The sequence below is a fragment of the Camelus dromedarius genome, chromosome 14, assembly GCF_036321535.1.
Source record: "Camelus dromedarius isolate mCamDro1 chromosome 14, mCamDro1.pat, whole genome shotgun sequence".
Lineage (NCBI taxonomy): Eukaryota > Metazoa > Chordata > Mammalia > Artiodactyla > Camelidae > Camelus > Camelus dromedarius.
This window is the reverse complement of record NC_087449.1, coordinates 37845847-37862806: the sequence shown is the minus strand read 5'-3', so window position 1 is coordinate 37862806 and position 16960 is coordinate 37845847. Positions and strand designations below refer to the sequence as shown.

General features: G+C 40.7%; 1 protein-coding gene across 2 annotated transcripts in view; it reads right to left on the bottom strand.

Moving 5' to 3' along the window:
- The window catches only part of PIK3R3 (phosphoinositide-3-kinase regulatory subunit 3), an 84623-nt gene extending 75722 nt beyond the window's left edge, over positions 1-8901 (bottom strand). The window contains exons 1-2 of one of the 2 annotated variants that reach the window (XM_010984683.3): positions 8804-8901; positions 6967-7076 (exon numbers count right to left, since the gene is read on the bottom strand). In XM_010984683.3, the coding sequence (XP_010982985.1) occupies positions 6967-7072 (106 nt within the window). In that variant the 5' untranslated portion in view covers positions 7073-7076; positions 8804-8901. Of the gene's footprint in view, positions 1-6966; positions 7780-8803 lie in introns of those variants that run through there. The other variant, XM_010984682.3, reaches the window with a different exon arrangement.
- Between the last annotated feature and the right edge of the window lie 8059 nt (positions 8902-16960).

Genomic DNA, 16960 nt, shown 5'->3' with positions numbered 1-16960 from the left:
TCCAAGGCTAGATAATGGTGGATGGTATGACATCATGATGTTGACTTTGGCTTTGTGTTGGCTCATATTCATAGGGCACAGGGCAGTTTTTATATTGACATGAGACGTGCAAAATGGTATAATCTGGCTGGACCAGGCCTACCACCTCTTTTATTTAAAAAAAAATTTAAAAAAATTTTAAACCCTCTCATTTTATATGAACTTACAAATATGCACAAGGAACAAAAAATATACCATATATGGGCAAATAGTTTAGAAACTGATCTTATAAGGCTCAAATGGCCTGACCTTACCTTGTTATCCCAAGTCAAGCCCTACGCAATCTAAATTTAATTCATAAAGTAACACATTAGGTAACTTAAATATACATTTAACCCAATTCTGTGTAAAACTAGCCTAACAAACTTTCAAAAACTTACTACTTACTTTTAATTCTTCAAAATTTCAAAAATGACTTTTACCCAAAACCACAGAATTTTGCTGATAACATTTATTGCAGTTTTCATTATTTCTTTTGTTAGAATATTATCTTTCTAAGTTTAAAGGTCACATATTAATAATAAATAATATCAACATTTTGAAGCAAGTCACAAAATGAAGCTGTTTGGGTCCACAGGCCTAAAATTTAACAAAATATTTGGACACTGGGTGTTTAGAGGGAAAAAAAACCACAAAAGAAATATGATAGCTTGACCCCAAGAAGCTTCTCTTGTTGAGGAGATAAATTCTATTTATGAAATAATTAATGCCATAATATAATATGATTTTGTGTCAAAATAACACACCATACTCCTAGATAATTAGGATGCTCAGTGCTAGAATTTTTAGAGGAAAAAAAGAAGGAAGGGGGACTTGCAAAGCATCCTGATTTGAAGATAGGGGTAAGATGGGCCTAATATAACATAGGAAGTAGCATTAGCAAAAAGTTGGAGATAGAAATAAGCATAGTATATTGAGGAACTGGACAAGAAGAGAAATGAGAATAGAAGATTAGTAATTAGGCTGGAAATGTATGCTGGTACCATATTACCATATTACTAAAGATCATGTATGTCAAATGTAAGAATATGGCCTCTGCTTAAAAGAAATGGAAAGCTGATTATTTCTAAATAGAGTGGTAAGACAATGAAAATAACATTTTAGTAGGATTAATCTGGCTGAAGAATTCAGGGTAAAATTATGGGGGAGGGGAAGAAGAAATTAGAAACACAGCAACCAGTTAGGAGGGACTGGTTAAGAACTTGGGCATTAGAGTTAGGCAGCCAGACCTGCTTTGCTGCTTGCTAGCTGTGAGGCACTGAATAAGCTACTAAACACATTTAAGTCTCAGTTTCCTGTCTGTAAAGTGGGGTAATAACAGTGCCTATTTTATAAGGCTGCTGTGTGGCTAAAAGAAACAGTACATATGAAAGCATCTAATATAGTGCTTGGTCTATAATAACTACTCAAACAAATATTAGCAACTATTATCTTCATTACAAATCACTTCAAATGTGAGGTGATGAGGAACATGGGCAATAGAAACTAAAAAGAAAAGATGACTCAGATTGGTATTTCCATAAACTCATGAGGTGTTATAACTAGAAAAGACCCTAGAGAACTCTTCCAAAAACAGAATGGCCCCAGTTTAAATGTCAGGGATGAAGAAAAGAACGGGGCAAGATAGCTCAAAAGGTTTTGACTGCAGTAATATCCAAAGAAGTAGAGTTGATATAATTATATATTATCAATATGCTTTAAGATGTAAGCTACAGTGAACTGGATACACGCCATGTGCCAAACACTGTGCTAGACACTGATATAGTACTTCTTATGCCCAGAACAACTGTGAAACATACGTATTAGTTCCAGATTTACAAAAGAGAAAATAAATGCTCACTGAGGTTTAAGTACTAACAATATAACCTTGGGCAGGGTAAGAAGCAAAGCTAGCTCTGGAATCCATACCATCTGTTTCCAAAGCCTGTGCTCTTTGTACCACATTTAGGCTGCATCCCCCTTTAAAATCAATAAAAACTGTATCATATCACATAGACATATTTGTAATTATTTTCTATCTACCTTGTTAAGTATGGCAATCATAAACATGTCCAATCTTTTCTACATTCTAAGAAAAATATAAAGGTATTCAGCATGAAAACAATAATGAAAATAAATTTTAAAAGCAGTATCAAGTGAAGACTCACCATACTTCTAATGAAACATAGTTGGATATACTATAAACTATAATATATTAAATGAAAGCAATGACTAATCTTTTTCAATAAGATACAGAAAAAGGTTGGCTTGGCTTTTACATCACTTGATTACATTCACATTTGTCCCATACGACAATATCATTAAAAAGTGACACCTAGCTCATAAAAGAAATATCTTACTATTCACAGGAGAAGCATTTATATAAGATGAACCCATCAGATGTTAAGTTATAAAGAAAAATTCAACCACAGAAGCAAAATGCCCAACCTGCTAACAGTGAGGACCACACAGTGGCAGGTGACCTATTTCTTCAGTGTGTTTCTCAACAGACATTTTCCCCAACCACAGGGTAGTATGCTACTTCTCCACTACAATGTTAATCTAAGTTTTACCAGGATGAAAATACCAAGTATGCCAAAGCAAGTAAGTTTCCCAAAACAACATTTTCATCTGGCTTCAAAAAAGTCAGAAGATGCTCTACTAAGTTGGCCATCAAACTATGTAGCAGGTAACTACTTAACTAGTAGCTCTCAAAGTGTAGTCCAGGAGACCCCTGAGGGTCCCCAAGACCTTTTCGGAGGGTCCAGGAGGTCAAAAATATTTTCAGAATGTTACTAAGTCATTATTTGCCTTCTATACTACCACTCTCTCACAACTGTGTGGTGGAGTTTTCCAGAGGTTATGTATGACCTGTGATTCAACAGACTGAATGCAGGAGCAGACATGGCAATTTATGTCTTCTATTAAGCCAGATATTAAAGTTACTTGCAAAAACATAAAATGATGTCATTCTTCTCACTTTTTTTTAGAAAATATAGCTATTTTCTTCTTTGAAAAAGTTATGTTAACATGTAATGTTTATTTCTAAGTGAATTAAATATTTTTTAATTTCTCAGTTTTATTCTAATATAGTTAATATCAATAAATATAGCCCACTTAAACAGAAATTCATTGGGATACTCAATAGTTTTTATAAGTATAAAAGGGGTACTGAGACCAAAAAAAAAAAAAATGAGAGCCACTTTTCTAGACCTTCCTATACGTATGTTTTGCCAATTACATTTTTTATTTTTCTAATTACCATTGAAGAGATGTTACTGTCCTACAGATAATTTCAGAAATTTGCCTTGATAAGAACAAAAAAAGTCTACAATCTTGAAAAGAATTGAGTCCATTAGATTAAAAAAGAAATCATTTCTTATATCTTTCCAAAAGAAAAACAATAACAATGTCAAAACTAAAATGCAAGCTAAGAGATCACTATCTGTAAGCTTTGGGCATGAGTTTATGATCAGTTGTACATTAATAATCCTCCAACAGCTCCTATACCAAGGCAGGGCTCTTTGAGAGGCTTATCCAGCAACTGTTCTGTTATGGAATAATCCTGATTTCCAAATCACAACAGAACTAATCAAGATGCTTATAAGCAATTCTCTGTACCATAATCTTAACATTTCCAAAATAAAAAGGTTTGTGTTTCACCTAAACAGTTTCAAAATCTCTGGGAAATACATAAAGTTAAGACATCAAAGTCCCATCTGAATCCAATCCTTACATTGTCAGTAAGTTACAATAGATGTAGCAATCCATGCAGTTTTTAGAAACGTTCAAGATGCATGGTAATGGTAGTTTTTGAAAATACAGGCTGGAGGAAAACCCCTTTGAAAAACAGTTTTTGAAGCTGCTGAAAACAATAATAGACAACAACTTTGCATTTATAGTTCAATCTAAAATTGAGATGAAAGTCATATTTTTAAAACTGTAACATTAATATTACAGTTAAGGACCCTAAGACAACAACTGTCTAATACAGAAGTTATTCAGTCCTAGGCTATCGCAATAGTCAAGGAGTGAGGTGACCAAGGATTGTGAGTAGAAAAGCACTTAAAGGCTAGAAAGAAACAATGCTCCTTAGGTATTTATTAATTCAACAAATATTTATTAAATTGTCTACTACTTGTAAGACCCTAAGCAAGCTAAGAAGCTCATAATCTAGTGGGAAGATAATTCCAAAGGTGGACGTATACGTATATAAATGCAGAGGCTACTCCAGACATAATGGAAGAAGTTCTATCTAAGAAGTGCTAGAAGAGGAAGAGAAAAGGAAGGAAGGACGTCTTCTAACAGAAAGGATCAGGGAACACACATTCTGGCAAAGAAGGCATCTAACCAGGGCCATTAACATATATATAAGATTTCAATCCAAAGTGAAAAGCATCGCAGGAAGAGGAAAAAGCACACAGTCAAGGAACAGCAAGTACAAAATAGCTTCCAAGGAACTTGTAATGGACTCCAGGAGGAAGAAAGACTGGAAAATAAGGTTGGAAAAATAGAGGGACTTACATGACAGGGTAAGCTTTTTTCAGTAGGCAAACGGAAGCCATTGGAAACTTTTTAAAGTCATGATAAGGTAAATCATCAGATGATACTTTAATAATACTGTGGGTTGGACAGAGGAGAAACAGGGGAGAACAGTTAGTGCACTATCAAACCAATCCAGGCAAGAAATAATAAGAGCTTGAAGGGATAGGAACTAGGAAAAACAGATACAAGATATCCTGCAACCTCTTCACTAATAAATTACTTAGTTTTAAATGGTTCAAAACTTATCACACAAGGTTGTTGTTCCACATTATTTACATTAAAAACTATTCACTTCATAGACAATTTCACAGCATACTCAAGTGTGCTTCCTTTTTAAAAAGCTGTTAGGAATAGCTAACTGTATTCTAAATTAAGCCACAAAATGGATAATAAAGAACAGCACAGGCATACTTTCAATATTCTGAATAGAATCTCAGTATGCAAAATTTCATTCAAGGATGAACATTTTAAACTCAAAAGTTTATTTCAGTGGAACACACAAAGTTTTGATCAGAATTTTCTGTACAACCTTTTAAGACTCACATCACTGCATAATTATAATAGTCGACTTTTCTTAAAATCATTTTTGGACAACTCAACTCAACTTGGCCAATATTTCTACTAGGCCCATATTTTTCAAACATTAGTGCCTTCATTTTCTCCCCTCCTCCCCACTCACCTCACCGCCCAACAAATTCCCTTTGTATGTCTGCAAGGCAAGATACTATATGATACAGTATGATTCTAAGGCAGTTTGCATATAAATAATTCTATTCATATAGTAACAGAAATCTAGAATTATTAACCTTAATTTTTACAGGAGAGGAACCAATGATGTACTAAATTTCCATTTACATGAATGACAAATGCATCTAATAGAAATGATGCTTTACCATTAGGGGGAAACAAAGGGGGAAATACACACAATAGATGGGTGGCAAATCTTAACAAACTTTGCGAAATACAGAAAAGCTGCATCTGGATTGCACGATTATAAAAGCAAATAAAGCAAGCTCCAAAATTAAGGGAAAAGAAAAAATTCGAAGTGATCATTCAAAGTGAAAAAGGTTGATTCAATATTAGTATTAGTTTTTAATACAGCATCATTTAACACTCTATGATTAATTGAAAAAAAAAACAAAGGATAATTCACCGCTCACAAGGACACAGGAAATAATTTCTGCATATATTCTATGAGACAGTTATAGTTCATTACACTTCCATGGGCTCAAATCCTTTCAAACGTTTCCAAAAATACATAGTCTTATGATAACTGAGATTCCCCAATGACACACAATTTATTCTGTACGCTTAGCTATAACACATTTTTAAAAGACATAACGAATTCATCCTCAACAAAAATAAGAAGTCACAAAGGCCCTCTACTTATTCAAAATCATTACATAAATCACTGTCTATAATTGCAAAAAGGATTTGAAAATCGGACAGCTAATAATCATAAAATGGTGTAGACTTAAAGAAAAAAAATTACCCAACTTTTCCATTTTCCCTTCCTTTTCCTTTCCTATCAGATATACAAAATGTCTGTAAGGGTCTCAGACAAAGCTCTAAAGTAGAAATACAGTGTATGTATACTTTACATTATGTGTATGAAAACCTATCACATATACGTATACATCACATATATTCACACACAAAAAAGAAAGGTTCCTCCTTTTTTACTATAAGAATTGAAGCTACATTAAACCCTATCCCATAAATTGAGTTAAATCACTATAAATTAAAGAGTAATAAAATAGTGCACATAGATCTCTCTGAACGACTTTATTCGGAGAAAAATCTAAGACTAAGGCCATGACTGAATAAAAACACCCAACCCCTGAAAACCACTAACCGGCATTTGGTTTCCGTGAGAGAAAAAGGGGGTCTTAAAACGAATAACCACACAGGCAACCCAGTTTCAGAAGTTAACGAAGGTAAAACACAGCGAACCAAACCAGACAAACGTATAAAACGACAAGCTTTAAAGAATTCCCCCCAAAAGAAAGACTTCAAGACTGGGATAAAAAGCATCCTTTGCTGGTAGAAAAATCTTTAATTGAAAAAGAAAAAAGGGGGGGGGGGTGCATGGCACAACAAAAACCTGAACGACAAGCAAAGGCGAAGAAGTAAAAACAAAAACAAAAACAAAAAAAAACCGGATCTCTCCTCCCACCCCCACCGCAGCTCCCACCCCCACCCTCACAGGACAATAGGATCGGGGTCCTAACTGCAAACTTTAAACGTGTAAACCAGAAGCAGTTTTACTGCAGCTCTAACTGCAAATCTGCCTCTCATCTCGAACCTAGCGCATCCAAGAATACTTCTGCCCTGAAAACATCACCAAGGTGTTGTTAAACACAAATCAGACCCATCACAAGATTCTTTTTTTTCCCCAAGTACCTGGAGGATCCATTTCAATATAAAATATCAGTTCTGTCGAATAGGGCATCATCACCTCCCGCCAGTCTGCGTCATCGCGGTCCATACTCCACACCGTATTGTACATCGCGCTGTCAGGGGCAGGTCGTCAGGAAATATATAGAAAGCATATATATTTTTTATCTGCTATTTGAAAATCTAAAAATATATATCTGTAAAAGTCCCACTCAGAAATGTACTCCGGGGTTTCCAACGGCCGGTACAAGTCCAGCCAACTAGCAGGACGAGGACGGAGTCGTCCACCCCGCTCCTCCTACGGAACCCAGCAAAATGCCCCCGGGACGTTCAATCTACCGGCTTTTCCCCTCGGAGAGGTACAGAGAGGCTTGCGGGGCGGAGAGCAGAGGTGTTAAAAGCGGCTTCCCCAAAATCCCTTCGACACAGCAGCTCTCCAGAGAAAAACTCCCACCGCCTCCAAATCTTTCCGCGGAAGCCACTTTTGTGTCCTTCGACGGGGGTAGAATGGAGAGGGAGAAAAAAAGAATGCGCTGGGAGAAAGGTGGGGAAGTGACAAAGGAAAGCATAAAAAAGGGGTTGGGTATTGCGTTCAAGTTTCGGGGTCCCACTGGTCAGCAGAGAGCGATCCCCTCAGGGGCTGGGACTCGGGCTCCGTTCCGGTCGGGCTCGGAACCGAAGCTGCTGCAGCCTCGGGATGGGGGGGCCCGTCTGAGAGTCCAGTTAGCTCTGCTTGGCCGGGCGCTCCCGACAAGCTGTATGCAAACGCGCCAGCGCCGGCTCCCCTCACGCTCTGCCCTGACTCCAGCCACTAGAGTTTCATTTTAACGGCGCGGAGGGGGACACCCTTCCCCGCCCCCACGCTCCCCTGCTGAGGCGCCACCCAACCGCGCCGGGCAGAGGGGACAGTCATCATCGCCACTGCCCCTTCCGCTCTATTCCGCCTCGAAGTGTTGGGACTTCTGTCAGGTGCCTGAGAGTTTGTGCAAAAAGCCGTCCTACACCTCAGCTATCAACTCTCCTCACCGCTCCCTAGTCCTCAGTTTCCTAACCCTCCATCCTTTCTCCCCCCAGCCTCAATCAGAATGGTAAAGCCCGGGCGCTGGCCGCTCGCCAGGAGTCAGTGCCGGGAGCACGCGAGTGGGGCGGGGAGGCAGAAGCGAGGTGGGAGGAGGGGGAAAAAAAAAAAAAAGGAGGATGAGGTGGCTGGTGATTGGCTGAGCCCGGTTGCCGGAGCCTGGAGCCTGCGTCTTTTGTCTGCCTTGCTTCGGCGGAGGAGCGGGAGACGGCTGCGCGCTCCAAGCGAGCCAATCAGGAGCCAGCCGGCGCCGGCCGGTGAGGCAGCGATTGGTCGGAGCCCAGTTACTAAGCGGGACAAAGGCAGAAGGGGGAAAGAAAAGAAGAGGGAAAAAAAAAAAAAAGAAAGAAAGAAAGAAAGCGCAAACGGCGGTTACTGACAGGCTGGGCAAGCGCTCGGGGGCTCAAGCTGCCCGGAGACAGGCGGGGCTCCCACTGAAGCTCGGTCCGCCCGGTCGTGTAGGAGATGGGGAGGACGGGCTGGCGCGAGACACCTCTGCCCGGAGACTGGCCGCGGGGGAGGGGAGGGAGGAAGAGGGGCGCGTGCTGTCACTTGGCGGGACGCGCGCTATTCTGGTCCATAGGAGGTTCCCGTTCAGAGTCCTTCCCCGCAGACCTCTTCCCAGTGCTGGGACAACCCTCCCCACCCTCCTCCCCCATGATAAGTTGTCAAATAAAGCAAAGGTCCCCAAACAGACTTGCTGGACCGTTACTGCTCAGTGAGCGAATGTGCCCATGCCCCCGTGCAACCTTCCCCGACCGCTACCTGAGCCCAGTTGCGGCTTCTCCCCTTGAGCAGTGAGGCACTTCTTAAGGAGGCATTTCGCAGTTCCTCTGTGCGTCCCACCCCAGGACTTCTGAAACCAGAGGAACTCCCCACACCTGAAATAAACAGTGGCGCGCCACAGCAGGCCCCTCAGCTCCAGTGCTCAAGCCAGAAGAAAATGTCTTGCAACTACAGTGTGCGTGTGATTTCTGAGATGAATCACAGGTGTTGGTTTCCCTCGCCAAAAGAGCTCTATTCCGTTTCCTTGACAGACCCCCTTACACGTTAACACCCAGTCCCTCCCCCGCCCCAGCTTAAAACTACGATAGACTCCCATATGAAAATGCTGGATATTTCCACGCATTTCAGAAACTGATAATTAACTTGCTGGGGGACACTGAATAGCCCAAAGCAGATTTCTGTCTCATGAAGTTTGTGCCTGGAATTGCCATTCTGCATGCCCTACAATACAATCTGGGGAAGCCAAAAACTGCTCCATTTCCTCTTTACACAGGAGTAACAAAGCCCATTGTGTTTGGCTTGACAACCTTGATTAAGCCCTAGCAAAACCTCCTACCCTCAGTGGCTCTACTGTATTGACCTACCTATGGAAGAATTGCCACGTTTCACCCTCCACCTCCCAAAGTGGTTCTGCCTTCCTTAAAGGTGCTCTGACTGAGCTGAGAGTTCCTGAGGGCAGACAGTCAAAATGTGTACGAACTAGATATAAAGTCATAGATTAAAAAGAGCCAGGAAGAGTGAATGGACTGAGTTGAGCTGAGAAAATACATCAGTATTCCTATATGCTTGCTTTCTCACATTTTTGAAATCCAAGTGTGATTCAGAAGCCAAATCAACTTGGGGCAGGGCACATTAATTTGAATGTCCTGAACCATCCCTCTAGGTCGAAGATGCTGGATGAACAACTCTAATTTGTGGCTGGCTTCCCAGCAGTCTCTTTACTTTACCGTATCTGGGAGGCAGAAGTACTCACATTTGATAACTCAAAAAGCAGAACAGTCAAGGGCAAGTTGGTTTATTTTTGTTCACCGGAGTCCCAGTGCATTCCCAAACAAAATGAAGGTGAAGAGAGGAAGTGTGGAAAAGATAATGGCTTTCAGATTTCCACAGCAGCTTTTGCTTGGACCACTTTTCATGATTTAGTGGTGGGAATTCAATTTCCAATACATGGAGCAATCACCCAGGCCTTTCCCACCGCTAAGGCCTTAGGAAATGTAGTGAAGAAGCAGCTCAGTATATAAAGAGTGCTTGAGACTGACACATGGAGTAAAGCTGTGTGATTCAACCTTGCCACCTAAAATCGTATGACCCAACTGTCCAACAAATAAACCTTTGAATAGGAAGCCTCCAAAGAATAACAGTGATGCAAGAGGCAACGATGAATCAAGGAGAAGCACACTTCCTTCAGATGGGCTTGAACCAGTGCCCTGCCATGATGAGAAGCGCCTGTCATAGGATGTTGGCCTCACTTTCTTTCAGTTGAGAAAGAGAAGTGAAGTTCTGACTCCCTGTCACCAAACCGCCTCAGGCTCTTTGGCAAAGGTAGAGAATGTTAGCTTTGGTGCCCTGGATCATTTCCATCCTGGAGAATTATATTTGGCCTGGGCGTGGATTAAATTCAGCTCTAAGAGCTCAAACTCCTGGGTCACAACCTGCTTCTCTGGGAGTTGTTTTTTTTCCCCCTTTGTCTCCCTCCTTTCTTTTTTTAATTTAAAGTAGCCTTAGGTAAATCACAAAATCTGTCTTCATTTATGTATCTGTGAAATAGGAGATTGCCTTCATATTTATGAAAGCTTCTTAGTTTATTGTGAAAGACTCTAAGAATGAAAAAAAAAGCACTTAAGTACTTAGAATTAATAGTACTTTTCTGTAACTCCAAATGGACAGGATGTCCTTCACTTTCACCCTAGTTTGGTCTCGCTATGAAACAGTTCAAATATGCTCCATTTCCCCCTCTTTATTTTAGAGATGGATGAAATATTTCTTCTGTGCACTGAATATAGGGTATGATCTCAGAGCTCTCTGTGCCAGCAGAATCAGCCTGGAACTCAGCCAGAAGTTCTTCGTGATTAAAGGTGCCATCTGAGCGCACAATATTTTTTTTCAAATGCCTTGCAAAATGGAAACATACTTTTATTATTTTTTTAAGGTCACTAGCTATAACATCAGGACTGGCTTTAGCCTTTGGGTAAGGATCAGTGAACTCAATACCCCTCTTTTTTCCTCTCTCATTATCTGCTCTTGACCACTTGTCTTGTGATAAGGCTAAGTCCATGCAGCTAAATAAACTCACTTAATAAATGGGATTCCAAGAAAACTCTACAAATTATCAGTTGCAGAGTTTAGGAGCCACATGCCTTATAAGTTGGGTGATTTATCAAGTTTTGATGGAAAAGTTTGCCTTTACAATGTAAAAAGGAGCAGTGCTAGTGGATCTTCTAGAAAGACAACTCCTCTGGGAATTGATAGGTATTTTTTGAGATAGCAGTGTCAAACATCTTGGTTTTCCTTTTTTTTTTTTTTTTTCAGAATAATATTCCCTTTATTTATCATCTGCAATTTTTACCTCTCCTCTACATCTTTCTTAAAACTTGGAAAACTACGGTAGAGTTAATTATATCAGCCCAAGTCACTGAGAAATTACGACATTAGATGAATGAGCGGTTTTCATAGAAGTGGCATTTCTCCAGATGCTGTTGCATTCCTGTGCTTAGGCGGCACTGTTTGAGGGCTTCCTCTTACCCATCAGCACATGATATAAATCTCCCCACTTGGGGTCCTCCTTCAGCTTTGGGGATCACCAAAAAAGCAGGTCTCTCTCTAGCTTAACATGATGCCCTCTTTTTCATGTCTGCCTTTCTAGTAACACAGGGGCTACCTGGTCGGTAGGTTATGCCACTGCCACAAATTTCCCTTCCATCAGGGCAACAGCTTTCAGCTCAGCTCTCACCAGGACAGAGAGAGCAAATGAGAGCTGAATGGCAGGAACAATAGTTGAGGCTGTTTCCCGAGGGCAGGGCACAAACTGGGCAGGCAGCCGGTGAGCTCTGTTACCTCATTTAATCTCTATAACCCTGAGGAGGGTTGTATTTTTATTCTCATTTTACACATGAGGAAATTGAGATCCAGAGCAGTGAGGAGACTTATTCAAAGTCACGCAGCCACTTAGTAGCAGAGCCAGGACTAGAGCCCTGTGTCCCAACAGCCGGTTCAGTGCCTTTCCCACTACACCACGCAGCTTTCCTCTCCCCTTCATCCACTTAGTGAGTGTTTATTGATGCTTCCAAATACTGGGGATACAAAAATGAATAAGACAAAGTACCTAACATCGAGTCCAGAGTCGATAGAGGAGAGGTCAACAAAAGAATAAATAATTACAAGCATGTGATAAGTGCTATAATAGAGAAACTGACAAAGTACTACATGAGCCCCAAAGACAGGATGATCTCTGCCCAATGCAGCTGAATAAAGGCTTCCTGGAGGAGGTGATATTTGGGCTGCCCCAAATTTCTCTGCATATGGTCTCTACATCTCAGTTTCTCCAATCCATATGATTAGCTCCAAGCCTGAAAAAGTTTCATGGAAAGCTGCCACAAAGATCAGACCACCAAAGCATCCCTCATTATTTTTAATGAGACTGCAACAGCCTCCTCATCATCTCCCTGCCTTGCCTCTTCCAATCCGTATTCTACAGAGTTAGAGTGATGGTTCTAAATATGCAATCTGAACATTGTCACTCCCTTGTATAAACCACACAGTATTTCCATTTGCCCTCAGGGTAGGGTTTCAGTCTCTTAGCCTGGCATTCAAGGCTTTGGTGATTTAACCCCTGCCTCCTTTTCCAGTCTTTTCTCACACAGTATTTCCTGTCACTCCTGAGAACTAGCTATACTGAAAGACTGCAGTTCTCAGAACAGTAGAAAATTTCTCCACACAACACCCTCCACTATAAAGTGACAAACCCCCACGTATGTGCATCCAATCACTGAGACCGTGCTCGCTCAGCCCCCGTACCAGCCTCTGTACAGCCTGTATGTAGCACACCGTGTTCAAAGTGTCTGTTTCCAGGTCTGTCTTTCCCCTCTTGCTCTTGGAGTTCCTCATAGGTGGAGAGCGTGTCCTCAAATCATCAGTGCCCAGCATCAGGCCTGGTGCACAGTGGGTAGCCAGGGAATGTTCTTTGAGTGAATAAACAAAAGTCACAAGAAGAAACTAAACTTGCCAAGAAGGCTCTGGGGCAGCCTAAGTTCAGGTTACCCTGATAATCCTTTCTGTAGTTCTTCAACTGATTCCCATTTATTTAAAAGGACAAAAAGAAAAATTTTAATTGTACAGTTTTTAGTTACAGAACTGTAAGGGGCAGACGGTGATCCTTCTCTCCTGCTGGGCGCCTCTAAGGTCTTCACCACAGACACTCAGTTCTGCTGCCCTTTTATTTTATCAGCTGTGAATTGTTTGCAAAATTCCAAGCAGCTTGTAGGAAATTCAGAAAAACTCAGCAGTGAGGAGAGAAGCTGGTTTCATTTTCCAGCCCAGCTCATTTCTGAAATGTAACACCATATAGGGCTTTAAAGTATGCTTACTTCCTGTGGTCATTATTTCAGTAGTTTGGAACAATTTGTAGTTCATGCCTGCTTTCTGGAATGTACAGTAATCTCCCTGTAATTCCACTCATCTCAAATCTAAAAACTGTCCAGTATGTTTCATTGTTAGAGGGCAAAATCAGTCCAGTTCCCATATTGGACAATTTTGGTTTAAAAAAAAATCCAGTAGCAATTTTCTTTCCTTCTATGAACAATAAAATCACAAGCATCCTTTAGAAATATTTTTATAAAATCTATATACTAAAAGAAAAGGCCTTTTACAGCCTCCCCAGACACCTCTGCATGGGCATCATCCTTGAAATCTGGGGAAATGATGTAACTTCTAGGGCTTAAAGATCACCATTTGAGTAAGGAAATTCAAGCATGGAGTGTAAAATCCTGGTCATTTATGTCTTCAGATCTGAGAACTTGATTGAAAAATGATATAACCACAGTGACCTTCTTTTAATTCAAGGGTAGGGACTACCTTGTGTCCTGCTCATCTTATGCTTCTTGCAAAAGAGGCACTCAGTGAAAAATCACTATTATTCCACAGACTTCACTTAGGATCCCATCTCTCCCATCTCAGTACCAACATGTGAAATTCTAAATTATGCAATGTTAGGGCAAAGTAAAGGCACCTAAGGTCCTGGAAGTGTAGGTAAAGGCACCTTAGGTATTCCCAGTATAAGGAACTAAGAGTTCAAAAGCAATATATTTTTCATATTGTGAGCAAAAAAAATGTAATTGATCATCACATATACCAAGTACATAATATGATAATTGCACTTAGAGTAGATTTATTAAATGTTAAAGGTCGAAGGAAAGAACAATCCAAAATGACAAGCTCTTTCCATTCAGTTGAACCCCTTTCATAGTCTAGAGTTTATGCTGAGTACTCAGTAAGACCCTATTTCTGTCCTTGATGAGCCCATGATCCGGTAAGGGAGACTCATGTGAACGAGTAATAAGAGTTTCACTGACCGTTGTGCTTCTAGACTGACTGACTCTCCTAAGGCCAAAAGATCGGGACAAGACAGCACCCTCTGTTTACCCTCTCCATCTTCTCCAATAGCTTTGCTCTGTTTCTTAGCCTCTTCCTGACTTCCTAGACTGCTGTCTTAACCTCACACTCCTCACTGATTCTGTTCTTGGAGGACTGACTCCTAGCTGTGTTCCATGAACACAAATGTGTCCCTTGTCATCTTTTTCAGGGCAATGGAGAAATCTAGCTCAGTGTCCTACCCTGATACAGGGCCTTGTGGTTGAAGTTTCTCCTGAATTCTCTCAGGACTCTGAAGACAAGAACTAGATAATACTATACTCATGAATTGCTCCCACTCTGAAATCTCAGCTCAAATAGAGAGCTCTCTCTAACACTCCCATACTTTTTTTTTCCCGAAGCATAGGCATTGGGGGAAAATGATCACATGATTACCATCTAACGTCATTGTAGTGAATAGTGGTCCCCCTAAAAGATATGTCTAAGTCCTAACCCTTCAGAAGCTCTGAATGTGACTTTTATTTGGGAAAGTGGTCTTTACAAATATTAAGATCTTAAAATGAGATCATCCTGGATTTAGGGTGAGTCTTAGATCCAAAGATAGGTGTCTTTATGGAAAAAGGCAGAGGGAGATTTGAGACACACAGAGGAGACAGCAGTGTGAAGACAGAGGCAGAAATTTGAGTGTTGCATGTACAAGCCAAAGAACATCAAGAGTTGCCTACAGCCACCAAAAGCTACAAGAAGGGCATAGAGCAGAATCTCCCTCAGAGTCTTTGGAAAGAATCAGTCCTGCCAACAACTTGACTTTGGATTTCTAAACTCCAAAATTGTGAGAGAACAAATTTCTGTTGTTTTAACTCACCCCATTTGTGGTAATTCATTATGGCAGTTCTAACACATTTCTCATAATTTATTTTAAAGACATTTTAATATCAAGATATAGACAGAATATAACTTCAAAGTAAAGGACATTCCTTGCCAAGGAATGACTGTAAGTCACTTTAAATATGATGCTGGAACTGTTGAAACTTTGTCATAGACTAGCACCAGTACTAGGAACCACAGGCTTATCCCGAAGTATGTCTTTTTAACAATTTTCTCCCTATTCCCTTGAACTTTGTCTCTGTCTTCTTCTTCCAAAAAATTCACCCTACCAAAGCCAAATCCCAGACCAAAACAAGTGCCTTTTGCTCTTACACTCAGGCAGCTGGGCTTAGGTTAAGAAAAACCAAGTTTACTAATTTCACTCTGGCCTGGTCCCTGGTCATAATTGAGATTCCTGTTACTTATCCTAAATGTGCTTCCTCTGACATTCCAAACCTTCACCACTTATCTCAAATGACTACCTTCCACCCTCAGATCAGTAAATGTAACTTTGCCTTTTACTTCACAGAGACCAACAGGCATAACGCCCCCTTCCTTATATCCCCTCCAGAGCCTATAAACTTGTACCATCCTTGCTTCCTTGCCTTCCTCTCTGAGGAAGCATATCTTTCCTCTAATTGAAAGCTGATCACCCATTCTGACCTCTGGGTAGCACCCTCATCAGCCTCTTAAAGTATCCCTTCTGTCTATCTAAATGCGTACTAGATAGCCTCAAAACACCTCAATATCATCGTAACTAAGCTGCTTCCTTTTCTAGTTAGGTGACAGGACCAGATGGGAATATAAGCCCACAGAGAGAATAGCATGTGCAAAGGCCCAGAGGAGAGCATGTGTCTCTTGGGGGCACTGAAAACAGTGCCAAGTGGTCTAAGATTGAAGGAGATAAAGGATGGTGAAGGATAAAGCTGCAAGGTAAGCATGAAGAGCCTTGTAAGCCAAGATAAAGAATGCATACTTTATGCTCAGAGCAACGGGGGCAGATTTGTATTGAGAATCATTAGAAATTGCAGAGTGAATTGAAGGGACAAACTCTAAAGACACTTGAAGACAAAACATTGCTGAACAATATGGGCAAAAGATGGAGAGCCCTGTGTAGATCTGAGAGTTGTTTAGGAGGTACAAAAGGTTAAGTAACCAGCACATTCTCACCCTAAAACACAGCTTACTTCAAAATGAGAGAGATTACAACATTTCTGGCTGAAAATTTTCTCTTTATTGATAGCATTTTTCTCCTCTACTTTTCCAGGTGATTCACTCATTCCCTGGACCTCACTGGGTGGATTATCCAGCCACAAGAGTACTGTTTATGGGTTAAGGACCAATGACCCAGCTGGTTGGTCAATTGCCCCACTGTAGTGAACACCTTTTAATACCTCTGTCCAGTTCACCATGACATTCCTCTTCTCAATTTGTACATGACCTTGCCCCGGCCATAGTTGATGGGACACAGGCTGAGCTAAATTTCTTTCACAAATATTTGCAAAGAGTAACCAAAACAAGAACTGGTCTCTCCAGGTGTTTGGACTTATAGCATGGAATCTCTGGAGCTGGCTGTGGCCCCCATCCACCATGAGAGCCAAGTTGCAAAGGAAGCCAGTGTTCAGAAGACCAAAGAAGTATGAAGAAAATGCCCTGAAAGCAGTATGGGCAGAGAATGGAAAG